At 35.6% G+C, this 17,086-nt stretch overlaps 2 protein-coding genes across 2 annotated transcripts; one reads left to right on the top strand and one right to left on the bottom strand.

Moving 5' to 3' along the window:
* Positions 1-998: 998 nt before the first annotated feature.
* LOC126787400 (uncharacterized) lies at positions 999-2,175 on the top strand. The gene has a single exon (XM_050513294.1). The coding sequence runs from the start codon at positions 1,026-1,028 to the stop codon at positions 2,115-2,117; it is 1,092 nt and encodes a 363-aa protein (XP_050369251.1). The 5' UTR covers positions 999-1,025; the 3' UTR covers positions 2,118-2,175.
* Positions 2,176-14,521: 12,346 nt separating this feature from the next.
* LOC126787408 (cold and drought-regulated protein CORA-like) lies at positions 14,522-15,298 on the bottom strand. Its single transcript, XM_050513304.1, has 2 exons — positions 15,132-15,298; positions 14,522-14,908 (listed from the first exon to the last, which is right to left on the bottom strand). The coding sequence occupies exons 1-2, from the start codon at positions 15,211-15,213 to the stop codon at positions 14,718-14,720; spliced, it is 273 nt and encodes a 90-aa protein (XP_050369261.1). The 5' UTR covers positions 15,214-15,298; the 3' UTR covers positions 14,522-14,717.
* Between the last annotated feature and the right edge of the window lie 1,788 nt (positions 15,299-17,086).

Below are 17,086 nucleotides of genomic sequence, written 5' to 3'. Positions count from 1 at the left end.
CTCTATGGACGTTCAAGAGTGCCTACTTTGTGTGCGTCCCTTTATTACGAGGAAGCAATTTTTCCCATGTGCCTCTTTCCTTGGTGTTTAGGAGGGTCACAGTACAGTATACTACATTTAATTAAGCCCAACAAATATTCTCAAAAATAATAAATGAAGCCCAATAATACTGTAGGTTTTACAATAAGAAGAACAACACAGCGTAAGACTCGACTCTTTCACTGGCCGTTTATTACGAAGCAACCAAATTCTTATAATGTCATTGTCTCGACTTCGATTTCTCCCATCTTAGGGTTGGAATTTGCCGTCCACCTTTTATCTCTTGTACCAGCGGGCTTTGGAGGTATCTATCTCTCGATCTCTTCTTTGTTGAATCTCTGCCTGAGAGGTTTTATGGGTTTGATTTCTTGTTTTGAGATTTGATTTTCTGGAATGCATCTTAATTTAGCCCCTGAATTAGGCTAGTCTCTTGTTCTGATTGATGTCTCTTGGTGTGAGTAAACAAACTATGAAAGGCTTTTCTTGATCGATTTGGAAGGTGTAAAAACTTATGCATGAGGGATATATATTTTAATATTTTCCGGTTACTCCATGCCTTTTCGATTCCCCTTAATTTGTCAGAGAACACATTGGGTTTTCAGGAATTTCACATTCTCACTTTCAGTCTACTTAAGTGACTAATTAAGCAAACTAGGTCCGCAAAGCTGAGGTTACTCTGTAGTAGTAGTGAGGTACATTGTTCATCATGATTTTCGTTTGCTTTATGCTGTTATCTCACCTATCTTGGTTTTCTGATACGAATGGGATTATGATTGTTAGAGCTAAGGTGTTATTCAGATGGGCAAAACATGACTAAACCTCAATCTTTTATAATTTCAGGATGTTCTATTCAAACGATTCATAACCTTGGGGTATAGTCACCACGCCCCCCTCCCATGGGTTATGCCATTCCTCTAAACCATCAAGGCTTGATGACAGCAACACCCGGTCATACTTACAATAAGAAAACGAATACTCTTCACGGCATGGCACCACGGCCTCTTAGACGTCCTACCAGACGGACTCCACGCAACTTCTTTTTTCTCTTACCGTTGATATTCGCGTCTGCATGTATATTAGGGTTCTATAAAGATTATCGGAAAGTTACATATTTCTTGCGGCCAATCTGGGATACGGCACCAGCTCCATTCACATTGCTACCTCACTACTATGCAGAAAATGTAAGCATGGATCATCTCTGCCGCCTTCATGGCTGGTCCGTGCGTGCCACCCCACGTCGTATATTTGATGCCATCATCTTCAGCAATGAGCTAGACTTGCTTGATATCAGGTGGCATGAACTTGATCCATATGTCACAAAATTTGTAATCATCGAGGGAAATACTACTTTCACTGGAATGCCAAAACCTCTCTTCTTTGCTTTAAACCGGAACAGCTTTGCCTTTGCTGAGGAAAAGGTTGTCCATTATGTCTTTCCTGGCATAGCTCAAAGCGGAGATTCACATGCAAACCCCTTCAAATATGAGAGAATGCAACGTGCAGCTATGGATGAGTTACTTCGGCAGGCAGGGATTTCAAATGGCGATATACTGATCATGGCGGATACCGATGAGATCCCTAGCACAAAGACATTGAAACTTCTGCAATGGTGTGATGGGATCCCTTCTAAATTGCACCTTGAGATGAAACATTACCTGTACTCATTTGAGTTCCCAATGGACAGCATCTGGAAGACTGCAGCTATTATGTACAACCAAAATACCAGATATATGCATTCGAGGCAAACTGATGAGCTGCTCGCTGATGGGGGATGGCATTGTAGTTTTTGCTTTCGACACATCGAGGAGTTTGTGTTCAAGATGAGTGCTTATAGCCACGCAGACCGTGTGTGGCGCAGGGACTTTTTGGATTACGGAAGGATACAAAAGCTAATTTGCCAAGGAGACGATCTTTTTGATATGTTGCCTGAAGGGTACACATTCAAGGAAGTGATAAGCAAGATGGGATCGATTCCCAAATCAGCTTCTGCAATTAACCTTCCAGCTTATTTGATAAAGAATGCTGACAAGTTCAGGTACCTTCTTCCTGGAGGCTGTACCAGAGAGACGTACAGCTAGTAGATATTTCAACTTTTCAAAGGAAACTAGCTAGTTATTAACTATGGTCTTTAGTGACTTTTAGGACATCCAGATAGTTAACCTTGTCTTGATCTTGTTTCTGGATTTCTGGTGAGGAACATTCTGTCTTTTGTACTTTCAAGGTATAGGTATAATATAGTACTAGCTAGCTTGTCATGACAGGCAGATATAAAATATGGTGTTTAGCTATGACATTTTCGCAACAAGAATCACTGATCTTTTCTGGACATATATTCTTATGGTTGATTACAGTAACTTCTTTAACATTCCTGCAGAATGCTGCCATAACATGAATCAATCTTTTTTTTTTCAAATTGCTTGATAATTCTTGTTCCCAAAAATCTTAAGAGAAAATGAATAATGAAATTCAGAAATTCTCTGAGGAATGCTTGCTTGCTAGGGCAGCTCAGAGTTTGGACACCTCTCCCAATACAGTGACTTCTAATTCGGAAACATGGGTTAATCAGGGTTTAGGGTTACAAATTCATTACTCCTCCTTCCACTGATGATTTTAATTGGCTAATTAATCACCATTGTCACTAACTAGTAATGAATTTGTTGAGGCTCTTTTCTTTTGATCAAGCTGTTCATACTGTATTTACGTATACTCATTGACTTGTGCTTAACAAATACAATAAACTTTTGCACGTATTATACCTTGATAAATTAATAAGTTATTAATATATCGATATATTAATATCTCGCTAAATACTAAATGGAAAAAACTTACGTACAACCTATTATGTATACATGTGTCTAAACTCTCTCGTTTACGTACTTGGGGAATACAAATACATAATTTAAACCGTTCAGAAGTTTATTTTATCAATAAACATCATTCATGTAAAAGATCAATGAAATAAAAATCATTTGCTTGGTCGATTGACTCAAACAATTGAACAGTCATGGTGAAAATTAATAATCTTATGATTAACCGTCAATTTGTTTGATACAATCAACTGATAAAATGATTTTTTTATATTAACTTTTTGCATAAATGATCTTTATTAGTTTATTCAATTTTTAAATGATTTAATTTTTTATTTACATAATAAAAAGTACATAAATGAGAGAAAATTTGGACATATGCATACATATTAAATTGGAGTCAAGTTTTTCCTTTAATAAATTTTATGGATCCGAGGATGTTAATTTTTAAAAGTATTGCTGAACGTACTTGCATTGCTTCTATGTACCCCCATCATGCATGTCCTCTCAAGCCGGGATTAGCAAATGGGACTTATAGCTAGAGTTCTATAGCAACAGTCTGGCCGGTAGCTAGCTTTATTTTGGAGTACTGCAACTGCGTTTTGCATGCATGGAGAGCCTTATGCTTCAATTGTAGGATGCATGTTGGTGTTGATGTCGACGATTAATATGATTGACCGGTAGATGCATGTAGAGACGTCGCTGACTTTGCCGGTTACCCGGCCGGGTGACGGAAAGTGGTTTGCCACCGCACATGTCTTCGTACTGAAGCACGTACTGAATAGCACAAATTAATGGGACCACTTCGAACTGTCAAATCATATTAGGTGACAATTCAACGATCATCCTTGTAATGATCACAAAAAATGAAATGCTAAAACAAATGAAGACATTGGCACGTACGCAACAATGTAATCTTCATGTTCTTGTTCATGGTTTGATTAGATTTAGCCGACGTACGTAAAGCCATTAACTTCTACAACACGATGCCAGTACGCCAGTACATACGCGTTTATGCGGCAGTGGTGGACCTGTTTGAAGGGCCACTTAGACTTAAGCCCATAGTACTGTAGGTTTTTTTGGTTAAGAAAGTACTGTTGGCTGTAAAAACCCCCGCGAGCGGGTATATATATATATATATATACAGATTTTCTCAAATAACGAGGTCTGCTCCAATGGTTTTGGTGCGGATTTCTATTTTTGAACTACTTTTCAATCGAATTTTTTCATCTCCACCGTCTAGTATCTAAATAATATTATGTAGATCATCTCTGTAAAATTTCAGCCAATTTAGTGATCGTTAAGGTCCTCAAAATCGAAAAACAAGTAGACGGACTGAATTCTGTCAAACATGAACCGTTCATGTTTTTACCAAACAAATACAATTTTGAGGGTCTTAACGATCACCAAATTGACTGAAATTTTACAGAAATGATCTAAACAATATTATCTAGATACTAGACGGTGGAGATGAAGAAGTTTGATCGAAAAGTGGTGCAAAAATGGAAATCTGCACCAAAATAGTGGTGCGGACCTCCGTAGCCAAGAAAGGCTGTATATATATATACATATATGTATATATTTCATATTTAAAGTAAACATTCATTCTGAAATTACAGAGTGAAATTCTAATTTTAGAACATTTTTCGGTTAAATTGTTTCATCACAAGTGATTCGATATTTAGGCATGGTATTCAAGAGTATCTCTGCAAAATTTTATTCAATTCGGTTATCGTTAAGGTATTGAAATTAGATTAAATCAATGAACGAATTAAATATGTTCAACGTAAACCATTCATGTAAATCTCAATTTTGAAAGCTCAAACCATTGTCAAATTGAATGAAACTTTGTAAATATGATTTTGAATATCATACTTAAATATTGAATCACTTGTGATGAAAACATTTGTCCGAAAAGTGTGCTAAAATTGAAACTTCACTCTGTAATTTCAGAATGAAGGTTCACTCTGGATAGAGACTATATATATATAAGAAAAAAAATTCTTTTTAGAACTGGAATGAGGCTGAAAGTTTGCTTCTCTCACTTTTCTCCGTATGAAAATCTTCTTCTTCTCTCTAATCTCTAGTTCCCACTTCTCAATCTTTGTTTGGTTGAATTTATCTCCTAGTGTCTTCTATTACGCTAATGTCTCACTCTAATTCATTTGAAATTATGTGGTATGCTCCAATTAGAGTTATAAGGTTTCCTCTTCATATATGCTCGAAGTACAAGTTGAAATGATAGTTTATTGTTCCCGCTTAGATTTTTTGGTTACGTTGTTGCTGTTTTTTTTCCTTTGTTGTTGTCTTGCCTCTTCGTTGAGATGTCAAAGGTATATTCTCTCTTTGTTCCTTTTGTTTTGTAGTTCTCGTGTTTTTTCGGGTTGGATTTGATATATTTCTATATTTTCTCACTGGAGTTCCAAACCTCAACAAAAAAAAATGGTGTCTTTAAAACTAGCATAGACAACCCTAATATATCGAGAATAAAAAAACTTTCAATCCTGAATCCGCCTCTGTTTCATGCATGGCTTGGTTTATGGGATTTTGTCTCAAGTATTTTTATAAATTAAATACATTAGGTGCAAATTGTAGTACATATAAACCCATCCCAGGCATACATTACGATTATGCTTAAGAGTACGTAAAACATGAGGATTTAACCCGCTGATGCCTGAATGAGAGTTTGCGGTATAGCAACTACTGGCATAGCTTATATAACAATCTCATTATAACTGCCTGCATCACATTATCAAAGGTACTTTTTTTTTTCGGGGGTGGTGGAGGCTACAGGTTTGTAATATTGAATCATGTTCTTACTTCTTAGATCTCGTAAATACAAGACTAAATAATTGATCAGTCACCGGTTGTTCGGATCGGAATATCTATTTACAAGACTAAATAATTGATCAGTCACCGGTTGTTCGGATCGGAATATCTATTTTTTAATGTTCTGATCCATTGTGGTTCATGAATGCTGACATTGTTGTAAAATCAGAGTTTGTTGGTTTTTGTAGTGATGGTGGAGGAAATCAGACAATAAGCACTAGGGGTTTATTTTTTTATTATTGATAAAGCCTTGTAAGAACGAGGAAATTTATTGGAATAATAAGAAGAGGGAGACAACACCAAAACCTCTCATACAAGAAAAAATTTAACGAAATTGAAAGTTAGGGAGACCAACCCTATCCCTATCATAAAAAGAGCAAACAAAATCTGGAGGCAAATCCCACCAAATCGTACCAGAGGAGGAAGAGCCAAAACTTGCAAGAGCATCCGGTACCTGATTCCCTTCCGGATATATATGAGAGGAGCGAAAATGCATCTGTAAGATCTTATGAAGAAATTTTTTTTCCACATTACACAAAGCCACCAAGGATCTGACATGGGAGAACAAATATGATCGAGGACAATTTATGAGTCGACGTCTAACTAGAAGTTCCCGTACCCAAGCAAGCTCAATCACTGTAATACCTTGAGGTATAGCATATCCTCAATTACAACTTTTTGAACTAAAATTATAATTTTATTGAACTAAATTTACAACATTGAGAACAAAGTTATAATATGTGTTTTTCATATTTGTAAATAACTAAACAAATTTACCACATTGACAATTATTTATTCATAATCTTGTAAAATGTTATGGGTGAAATAATTACAACTAATAGAACTATATTTACCTAAAATATCACCATGTTTATCACAATGACAACAAATTTATTGTGATTGAAGATATCACATACCTCGACATACCTAAAAAATTTCCAATAAGCACTAGGAGTTTAATAATTACCCCTAGTTCTTAATTTTTTTTCATTATCGTTGCTTTTACAATTGGACCATGGTCTTTTTAAATAGTTATTGTTTACGTAAGAACATCTCTTTTTTAGCATGCGAGTTCTAGTCAGCTGAAGAACTTGATTAATGATGCATGAGATTTATAAGAAGCTTCAGTACGGTGCCAGAAAAAAAAAGGGAATGGACCGAGTTGTTGCCAGACAACAAACGTGAGGGTGACAATTTTTCGGGTTTGTCTACTGTATGTTGTTGTACCTCAACTACATTACCTTTGTTTCATACTGTTCACATATTCATTTTTACCTTAGTATTGTTTAAGTAAAAAAAAACTTCAAATGGAACATAGTGAACTTTGATTTTTGAATTTGTTTATCTAACATACTACAAATATTTAAATTCATCATCCACTCAAAAGTAAACAGTTATTTTTCCTATCATTATTGCAAAATTAATAACCTCTAGCTTGCTTTTAGCTTTTGTAAAAATTTCTCTGAAAGAACTCAAAGAAGAAAAAGAAAAATATAAAAAATTAGTGAAATATAGAGATAAACTTCCTAGAAAAATCATAAATTACTGGGATATAATCTACAGAGTTCAATGTAGAATCTACGAAACTAGAGAAAATATTAGTCCTCGAGGAAATTTTCGAAGAAGATCAGAAACTCCTAAACATTTTGAGCATCGAAGTTCCTCCCTATCTCGTATCAGAGCCTGCTTAGATCAAAAGCATGTATGCTAAAACCCTTATGCCATAAAAGCTGGCTTCTCTAGACTAATAAGAGAGAATCCAAACCAAAAAATTATCAGTTTTTTTGTATTACAAAATATTCTGATATGTGGCAAAAATATTTTCATTCAAGACATATTCAAGGGGATCATACTCGATAGGGTACGCTTGTAGAGTACTGAATACACTCTATGACGAATTCTCTCATCTTCAACAAGAGATAGGAGTTGAAAAACTTGACCCAGCTCAACCAAGTTTGATAGAATTCCTAAATCATTTATCCAACAACAAGGCTGTAGAGAAGATGCTTGTACAACTTGAGAGATTTCATCTCAAGATCAATCAACTTGAAGAAATAAACACAAGAATCAGAAGGCTTGAATTAAAGTTTGACTACCTCAAAGAAAAGTAATATCTGTTAGACATAAAAAATAAGCTAGTTCGAATAGAAACCCTTGCTAATAACATCCAAGAACAAGTATTTGAACTAAGAAAAACTCAAGAAACTCTGAAAGAGCATTTACAAGCCATCATTTACAAGCCATTATTGTCTGAATAGGATGAACCAAAGAGTTGAGGTAAAAGTCAAGGAAGGAGACAAAGAAGCAAAAAACTTATATCTTCCTACTTCAAAAGCCCTTGCTGAAACACTAAAAGTTATAATTCATCAGTAAAATTATAATATTACCTATTTTCAAGAGATATGTATAAAGCTGGACGAGCAGTTCAGAGAGTTGAACCTTAAACTCTCTCATCTACAAAAAAAAGTGTAAAAAAAATGAAGGTTCAAGCTGGAATAGAGAAAATCGGTGAAGAACAACTAGCTCAAAATGTAGCTAGCAAGATGATCTTACATTCCTACCCAAGAGAAGAAAGTAAGCTTAAGTTTAGTGAACCTAAGCTTCTTATATGAAAATCCTCCAATTCCACTGAAAAAAGGAACATGAAGATGTTGAGCATAGTATTCAGCAAAAGGAGCAAAATTCATGTACAACTCATCAATGCTCAAGAATTTGAGTACAATAAGATATAATCAAGTGTACGGGAGGTCTCAGTTCCTAAATTCAGACTCAACGAGATCTATAAGAGAGATTCTTTCCTTTTAGATTCTCACAGGTTCAAGAATCTACGTAAAAGTTACATTTCTCCATCACTATCTGAGAATTATTCATGGTCCAATCAAGAGTTCAAGAAATTCAGGAAAAAATGGTAATCCCACCAATAGCATTACGTGGATGAAAGTTATGTCCATCAAAAACATGATTCGAAGGGATTATGAGTCCAGTCTTTTAGCTAGTAGAGAAAAAATCATAGTCACAAGTTATAATCATCCTTTATCGGAAACCTGTGATTTCTTCTCTACTATCATGAGAAATGAAATAGATGGAACTCCAGAAACCACTGCATGGCTAAAGAAAGTGGAGAAAGAGAAAAGATACAAGATTCTTTATCCTTTTTCCTATGACTCAGACCTAGATGGTGAAGAAAAAGAGAGCACAAAGCAAGAAAACGACCATGAGGGCCAAGATTCTTTGGCCGATTATGATTGTGTAAATGAGGAATATTACAATGTCACGAACATGATGGAAAAGTAAGAGCTGTTGACACATCTAAACAAAGAACAATTTCTGCCGACACATCCAAACAAAGAATATTTATTTTTTGCTTTCATGGTGTGGTTGTTGACGAATGAAGACATCCGACTTTACTGTACAAAAAATAAATATGTCTTCCGCTGTCATCTGTTGGTTTTGAATTTCTATTTGAAGTCCAAATGCTATATAAGGAGGAGGAACTTCCTTGGGAAGGCAGAGGAGAAAGGTGGGACGAAAGGAAAATAAGAAGATCATGACATAGTCTCAAAAAGAAAGAGTGTCATCCTACTAAGTATTTTAAGAATAAGAGTGTATAGTATAGCTTGAGTATGAGTGCTTATTACTGTGTGAAGTATCACTCTGTTGTATAAAACTGGTGTAGAGTGCATTTTTCTTCAAGTAAGTTTGTATTTATATTTAAGGCAAATGTTATAAATGGTCCCCGTGGTTTCAGGTTATAATCATGTTTGCCCCCATAATTTCAAAATGTCTAATTTTGGTCCTTGTGTTTCAGAAATCAATTATTCTTGGTCTTATTTTAACATTCCGTCTAACATTGTTAGTAAGACCATCATGTCCATATCACATGTTTAGGTCTTTTTGTCTTTTGCCTTTAAATCCTCAGTCACTCATTCTTTGTTAACCACCGCATGTTTTTTGGGAAAATCTATCCTACGCTGCTGTATAACATACAGCAGCACATCGACCGCAGCACATCACTACCACCACTGCGTGTAAATTCTGACAGCCCCTGCCAGCCGTTCATCCCCTGTTGTATAGTATACAACGATGTACCACAGACGAACCCATGTTCTTTCTCCCTTTTTATCTTCTGAAATTGAATTTACCAATACCAAACGAATCAAAAATCCTTTGATATGCTCTTGGCAAATGACTCTTCCATGAGATGAATTCAATAGACGACCTCATGAGCTAGGTTTGAATATCAAAAATATCATAATCTTTCATTCTGCTATTTTTCATGGCACTTTTACAGTGGGTAGTTTCAGATTTATTTAACTATTGCTGGGTAATCGATCATGCATATGTAATAGATCAATAATAGTTGTTACACTAATATATACATGTTTAGATAGTCGATAAAGGAAGAAACATGATTCTATTGAATATTAATTATAAGATTGAATCCTAATATCAATTTAGCATTAGGTTTCGTAATGATGTGTTGGTATTGTTTAATTATGCAAAAAGAGCATATAAGTCATTAGTTAGTAGTTACAGTAGTGATGTATAGTTGTGATATAGTTGTGATCAAATTAAAGTATTTTTATTTGTTATAGCCTTACCTTTGTACTTACAATGCTTTAATCAAATTGAAGGTAATCATACATCGATTTATAATTGGGATGAGATTCCTGATGACCTGCTTAGTCAAATCACATATGAGTTGTTCAACCAAGTGTTTAGTCAAGACCAATATATTAGCGTGCCAAACTCCCAGACTTCTCGTGAAATGGACCATAGAATGAATGAAGAAAAAAATTGTGTAGTTGAAAATCAGGGAGACGCTTATGATAATTATGTGCAACATGAAGGGTTAGATGATCAATTGCAATAGAACCCTCGATATGGATGATAAGAGTAGTTTATGTGACGTTCTTAACATGTTTTTACCTCCATTTGTACTTTGCTTAGCACTTATTGTTGTATTATTGAGTCATTGAGTCGTAGTAAGAGTCTTGGTCGGTATTGGATGCATTTTAGTGTTTACATGAGTTAAAACGCATAATTGGTCTGGAGTCATAGTTTGAGTATGAATCCTTGTAGGACTAGGAAACCTAGTTGGATTAGAAGTCTTCATCTTTCTACGTTTTGGTCGCATTGACGATATTTTGAGAGTTCTTCTTGTATTAGGAATCATTTTTAGACTAGAAAACGTACAATTTGGGAAAATCTTACTTGAACTTAAACTTTTATTCCGTAACTTTCCTAATCTTACTCTCATATTCTAGTAACTTATTTGATTTTTTTATATGAATTATCTTGTCTTTTATTATTTTCAGATTGTATAATGAAGGAAAAAATAGAGGAAAAGTCAAGCAAAGGAGGAAAATAAAGAAAGAATGAGACACCTACAAAGAAGAAAAAGAAGGAATTTATCAAAGGAGATTGCACCCACCAATGACAAAAATAAGTGAAGAGAAAAAGAGAGAGATAAAAAAAAGGAAGAGAATCAAAAGAGATAATGCAAAAGAAAAAGAAGGAGACACATACAAAGGAGAAAAAAAAAGGAATTTATCAAATGAGATTGCACCCACCAATGACAAATATAAGTGAAAAAATTGAGGAGAAAAAGTCCAAGCTATAATATTCAATGAGTCAAAACTCTTCTATAAATAGCACATCATTCACAAAGAAAAATCATCACTTCTCCTTTACATTTAAGAGCCAAAACTCTACCAAAATACTACCTCAAATATTCTGCCATTCTCCCCCATATACAAGTTTCATCTCCACCGAATCACCATTGAAGACACCTCCAAGGTTCCTACAACGTGTGATTCTCGCAACTCTTCTTCATGGGTTTGTTCGTTTTTAATTTTTTACAATACTTTGTCTATGAAGATTGTAGTATGATGTTTGTGTGAGATTATTGTTTTGTATTAAGCATCGAAATTTTCAGATTGTTCTATTGGATTTTCGGTACTTTGTCAAATTGATGGTTTCCTATAATTAATGAGTTTGTATTTCTATTGTTGTGTTCTAATAATCTTTCTCATACTTTTAGATAATTTTCAGATATGTGCATATGGATTTAGTGCTTGGATGCAATTCCTAAGATTGTGTTTGAGTGCTAGATTCATCAACCGTATTGACACAAATCGAATCATGCCCTAAGTAGGTTCGGTTTGTGTTGATTAAAAGTAGTAAAAATTCTAGAAATTTTCATGTGAAACCATGGTGGGTGATGTCATACATGAAACATGTCTCTAATAAAGATTTAGTGCTTAAATGTAATCTTATTTGATTTCTACTCTAAGTGTTATTGAATTCGATTGCATGCAAATTTAGATTAGGCCCTAAGTCAATCTAAATGCTAATTGAAATCTTGCATGATTAGATGATACCCTAAGGCTCTACTTGTATTGGTGTCTAAAAAGTATGTAATTTGTCAAATTAGAATACATGATATGTTCGAACGTGTAATTATGTGGTGTAATGGTAAATTTTGTTTAAGTTTGTTAAAGAGAAGTCGATCATGTAAATAGTAATTTAGGTTTTATTTTAGTAGTTAATAATCAATCTCAAACCCCCCACCCCATTATTTGTTAACACTAATAGTTTAGAGTTCCATTCAATTCTCCGGACTGAACGATCCCTGCTTATTATATCTAACGATGACATTTTATAGGATTTATTATAGACGTTTTAATTAACGCTCTATCAATGGACATGAAAGTGAGTGAACATTGGAGCTTTAACGACTAAGTTTGGCACTTCCACAACTACAACGCAAAAGAAATCTTCCCAAACAAGTACCACACCTTCAAAGTTTGGGCTAGCTTCACTGACATCCTTAAATCCTGGACAATGTTCTGCCCCAATATGGACACTACCTGGAATGACTGCTCGGCAGAAAAATTGAATAGTGTTTGGTGCCATCCATGAATTTCTTAGATGATTGTGTTGGTTTTGTTAGCCACAATTTCCTTTACTATTCAATAGCCTATTTTGATATTCAAGAACGTATTGACAACATGCCTGCCATAATAAAAGTGTTTGACACTATTACAGATGATTAGAATGATTTTAAATTATGCAACCTTTACGCAGATGCATTGTCCATTTTATAAGTAAGGGCCCTCGTCATTGAATTTTTTTATAGGGAAGCTATTTTCCCAATTATTGTAAGAAATTTGTGAAATACGTTGGAAGATATGTAATTGAAACTGAGTTAAAGGCAAAAGACGAAAAGACTCAAACATGTGACGGGTACATGACGGTCTCACTAACGGTATTAAACGAAATGTTAAAATATAACTAAGAATAATTGATTTCTAAAACACAAGGACTAAAATTAAACAATTTGAAACCACGGAGGCAAACATGGCCATGACCCGAAAACACGGAGGCAAACATGGCCATGACCCGAAACCACGGGGACCATTTATAACATTTGCTCTTATATTTATCATGAGTAGTTAAACAAGCTGTTTACTTAAGAGGAAGGCTCTGAATTTTGTATTTGTATTTTTGTTGAATAAATAAATTCTATCTAGTGGCCTAAAATCCGTCGCAAAAATATTTAATTTTGCTTGAAAGTTTCTAGCCTTGCATATGCACGTTTAGTCAAATTAGTATGTTTTATCTGTGTTTATTTTGCTTTATTTGAACCTAGATTTATTGTTTTCTAGGACAATGGTGATTCCCACCAAAAGAAAAGTAACTGTTTTGACAAAAAAGTCATTTCTGTGAAAATTATTAGTATGTTGAATGCTAGTTCCTAAGAAAATAAAAATAAGTTCATAATAAAACAATAATATTTTTTTACTATCTAGATTTTATATTTTTCACTATTCAAGTTTACTATACATATCTACTGTTCATGCTGTATACAAGCCGCGTAGAACAGAATTTTCCCAATTTATCTAGTGAATATATCGATCGGAATGTAAGATCTCCATCTAATGAGCGACAGTGAATAACACATCGATCAGTATTATGAGCTCAACACTTCTAGTTCAGGTATGCGTTTAGGAATTGCATGCGGGCAAACCAACATCCCTGATGATGATATCGACTCAGTATTGATGTGACGAGCAGTGACAGTGGCAGTGAGGAACCTTATTCGACTTTGACTGGTAGATGGTCTAGCGGTGTCGGTATCTATAGCAAATGGAAACTAAGAGGAACCTGCTTCGGGGTACAGAAGAGAGCTAGAGGTTAGCTACATACGTACCCTTGACCCTTCGTTATAGACCATATTCGATTTATTGGGTATGGAAGACTTATTTAGGAGAAACGCTGTTAGAAATTAAAGCTCGATCGCTGTAGAGGCTGGAAACCCCAACGTAATTTACAGCTGTGGTGACGATTCTTTTTGTTGAACGACCTGCGAAGCAATTCTGTTACAAAGCTATTAAGTTGCAACAAATTGATATGTGGAGAGCCGCATCCTGGCATTGGAGTATAATCGTCATTCTGCAAGTGATGCTTACTCTCGGATTCACAGAAACTACAGAGTTTAATAATCTGACTCAATAGAGAGTCTAAGACAGCGAAGTGGTTTTTTTTCTGGGATCTTACTGATCGATGGTGATGCATGCCACCTCTGAAGAGTTTTGACCAAAGTGAAGACCCTAGCTAATTTTAGTACACCTAACTATGCTACGGCGTATAGAAACGTACTGAATAACTAAATATATTGCTCGATTTGGTTAATTCACATAATTAATTGGAGTGTTAACGCCAATGCTTCATTGAGCCTAATTCTTTCTCATTTTCTCAATACGTTACTGCAAATTTTAGCACATAATACGCCTTCCAAGGCATACATTATATAACTAATTAAGGGTACACGACGATAAGCCTTATAAGCAAATAACCTGCCAATGCTTCATTGAGAGTTTTTGGATCACTGCTCATTTTTTTATTTACTGCTCAACTAACACAGCTTTATTTTACAAGCTAGCTAGTGCTAATTCATATATAGTTCATACTAATAATACTCATGCAGCTAGCACGCCGGCCTGATATTTGGCAAGGGCGCCGCAGACGGTTAATTATCTAAAACTCAGTATCATGAGCACCTGGTCCGTGCGGTCCGTGCCCTCCCCGCCCTCCATGGCCACCGCGTCCTCCATGGCCACCATGTCCCCCATGCCCTCCTTCTCCTCCGTGCCATCCTCTGCCTCCATGCCCTCCATTTCCATGGCCACCATGTCCGTGATCGTTGCCGTGGAAGTGGTCAGTATTTTCTGTACTCAAAACTAAACATCATGTTCGAAAGAGAGAACAAGGTACAATATAGCTAACTGTACATAGTAAATGAATAGACCAAGATCGGGTTTTTCCTAAAAAGAAATTGCTGGATATATATTTGAACAATTTGCAGTTGATAATCATATATATGATCAGTTTAGTCACTGATTGAATTGTTGAATCGAAGTCCCCTAATCAGAAAGGAAGAATAACACTCACCGTGAGCTGAGACCTCAGAAGAGACGAGGAGAACAGCGAAGACAAGGGCAACCAGAAGAATAGTGCTCTTTGGGAATGCCATCGATCTCTCTCTTAGCTTGCTCAACGATATTCTATCTTTTGAACTATGAAGGAAGTGATTGGTGAGTGAGTACACAATGCAGCTTGGCTGTCCCTTTTTATAGAGCTGCGACAGTGGGGTGAAGAATTGAAGAGAGATCGAGTCATAGAGATAAGAGCATAATCTGTGACTGCACGTGAGAGCCAGACCCACCTTTATCTTATTTACATGGTGTTTACTATAGGGTCGTGTTTAATATAGGTACTTCCGATAAATGCAGTCGTTTGCACTATGTAAAAACAGTAAAATCAGAGGATAATTAATCATGTCAAAATACAGACTCCTGGTGCATGGCAGTGGGATGACAATCTCTACTATTATAAATCAAGCAACCAAAAAATTCACTAAATTGTGAACTTCTAAATACACCAATTACTTCCATTAACAAACAAACTCCTAGAGTATGTTAAAATTACAATAAATTAATTGAAAAATATATATTTTTCAAATGTTAACCACCAATTTTTTCACATAGATAACTCGTTCCCACACTTATAGGCACACCCATAGGGTGTAGGAGGTTTCTAAGTTAATTTATAGACATGAATTTCTCATGCACAGAGCTAACTTATTTAGTCAATTTGCGCACAATAAGTCATGACCAGTTAGCAAATGAGATTATCAAGAAGAGAAGCATATATCATCTTTCGTATGATCATCGTGTTCGTAGATATATCGATCATGAAAGTTTTGATCGTTTTCTTAATTGCTAGCTAGCTATTAGGTAACACATGCATATATGCACTCGCAGATCCAGTTTGAACAAAGCTTTGCTTTCACACTGATAATTAGATCGATAATCCAAACCATGCATATGATCCAAGAACGTATACGTCCCCCTGACGCCATATGTTTAACTATGAACAAGTATCCCACGTTGATCTGATCGGTCCCAATTTACCAACCAGATTGATGTTAATTGGATTTGCTTTAATTTCAATGTAAGACGTTGGCATTCCTTGAACTTAATCGACTCACTGGGGTTACATGTGAGCATTTCATCTCGAGTCTGTATTGTAATTGGTTGGACTCGATTGCCGTTCCATAACCAAAGATTGGAGCGCGCAAAAATTTCCAGATAAAAAGTCGTTCAATTTTCAAATAAAACAAAGATTACATGGGTTTCAGAACCACGAACATTCATATTGTTCTGGACCAGACATCAGAAATTTTGGTTCATAAGATTTCACATAGAGAATATGATGTTAGAAAAGAAAGCTCTACAGTGTAAGCTGTCAAAACCTAGTTGATGAGTTATATTCATGAGTCCAGGGACATACACAGCTGCATGAACATTTTCTCATCCTTTTGGTATACAACACGGAGGCCGCACTCGTCTGGCCAGTTCCCGGAAGCCTCCCAAAAAAGAGCCGAAACATGAGACTGACCATTCAACTGATGTAGAAACCAACTTCGTGGTATATATGATAACCAAATGAATCTAGTCTTATCTAACAACTCGATTTTTCAGTGGGCATTCGATACTCATGGTGAGACTTCAGACCACCGTTGCCAACTGTAAACCGACAATCAAGACACTCCGAACGCAGACCCAATGTTTTGTGATAGTATGACGCACATAAAGCCAATCCCATCCAACTTTCATCACTGCATAGAAGTGGCGGTAAATGCATTGTCACTGAGTGTCCGACGCTACGAGACTCGAACCACTCCGGAAATACAGTAGAGGGCAGAGTTATGTTATATATGAAGTCTGGATGAAAGTCCTGCAGAGGAAACGTATACATAAATAAAAGTAACAATAATTGAAGTGAGGCAAAGAGGGAAATGCAGGAAGAGAGATACCTTTGTATTTCCTTCAAAAAGTGAAAGT

Source organism: Argentina anserina, chromosome 3 (assembly GCF_933775445.1).
Source record: "Argentina anserina chromosome 3, drPotAnse1.1, whole genome shotgun sequence".
Taxonomy (NCBI): domain Eukaryota; kingdom Viridiplantae; phylum Streptophyta; class Magnoliopsida; order Rosales; family Rosaceae; genus Argentina; species Argentina anserina.
The sequence above is the reverse complement of the archived record's forward strand: the minus strand, read 5'-3'. Positions and strand labels throughout refer to the sequence as shown.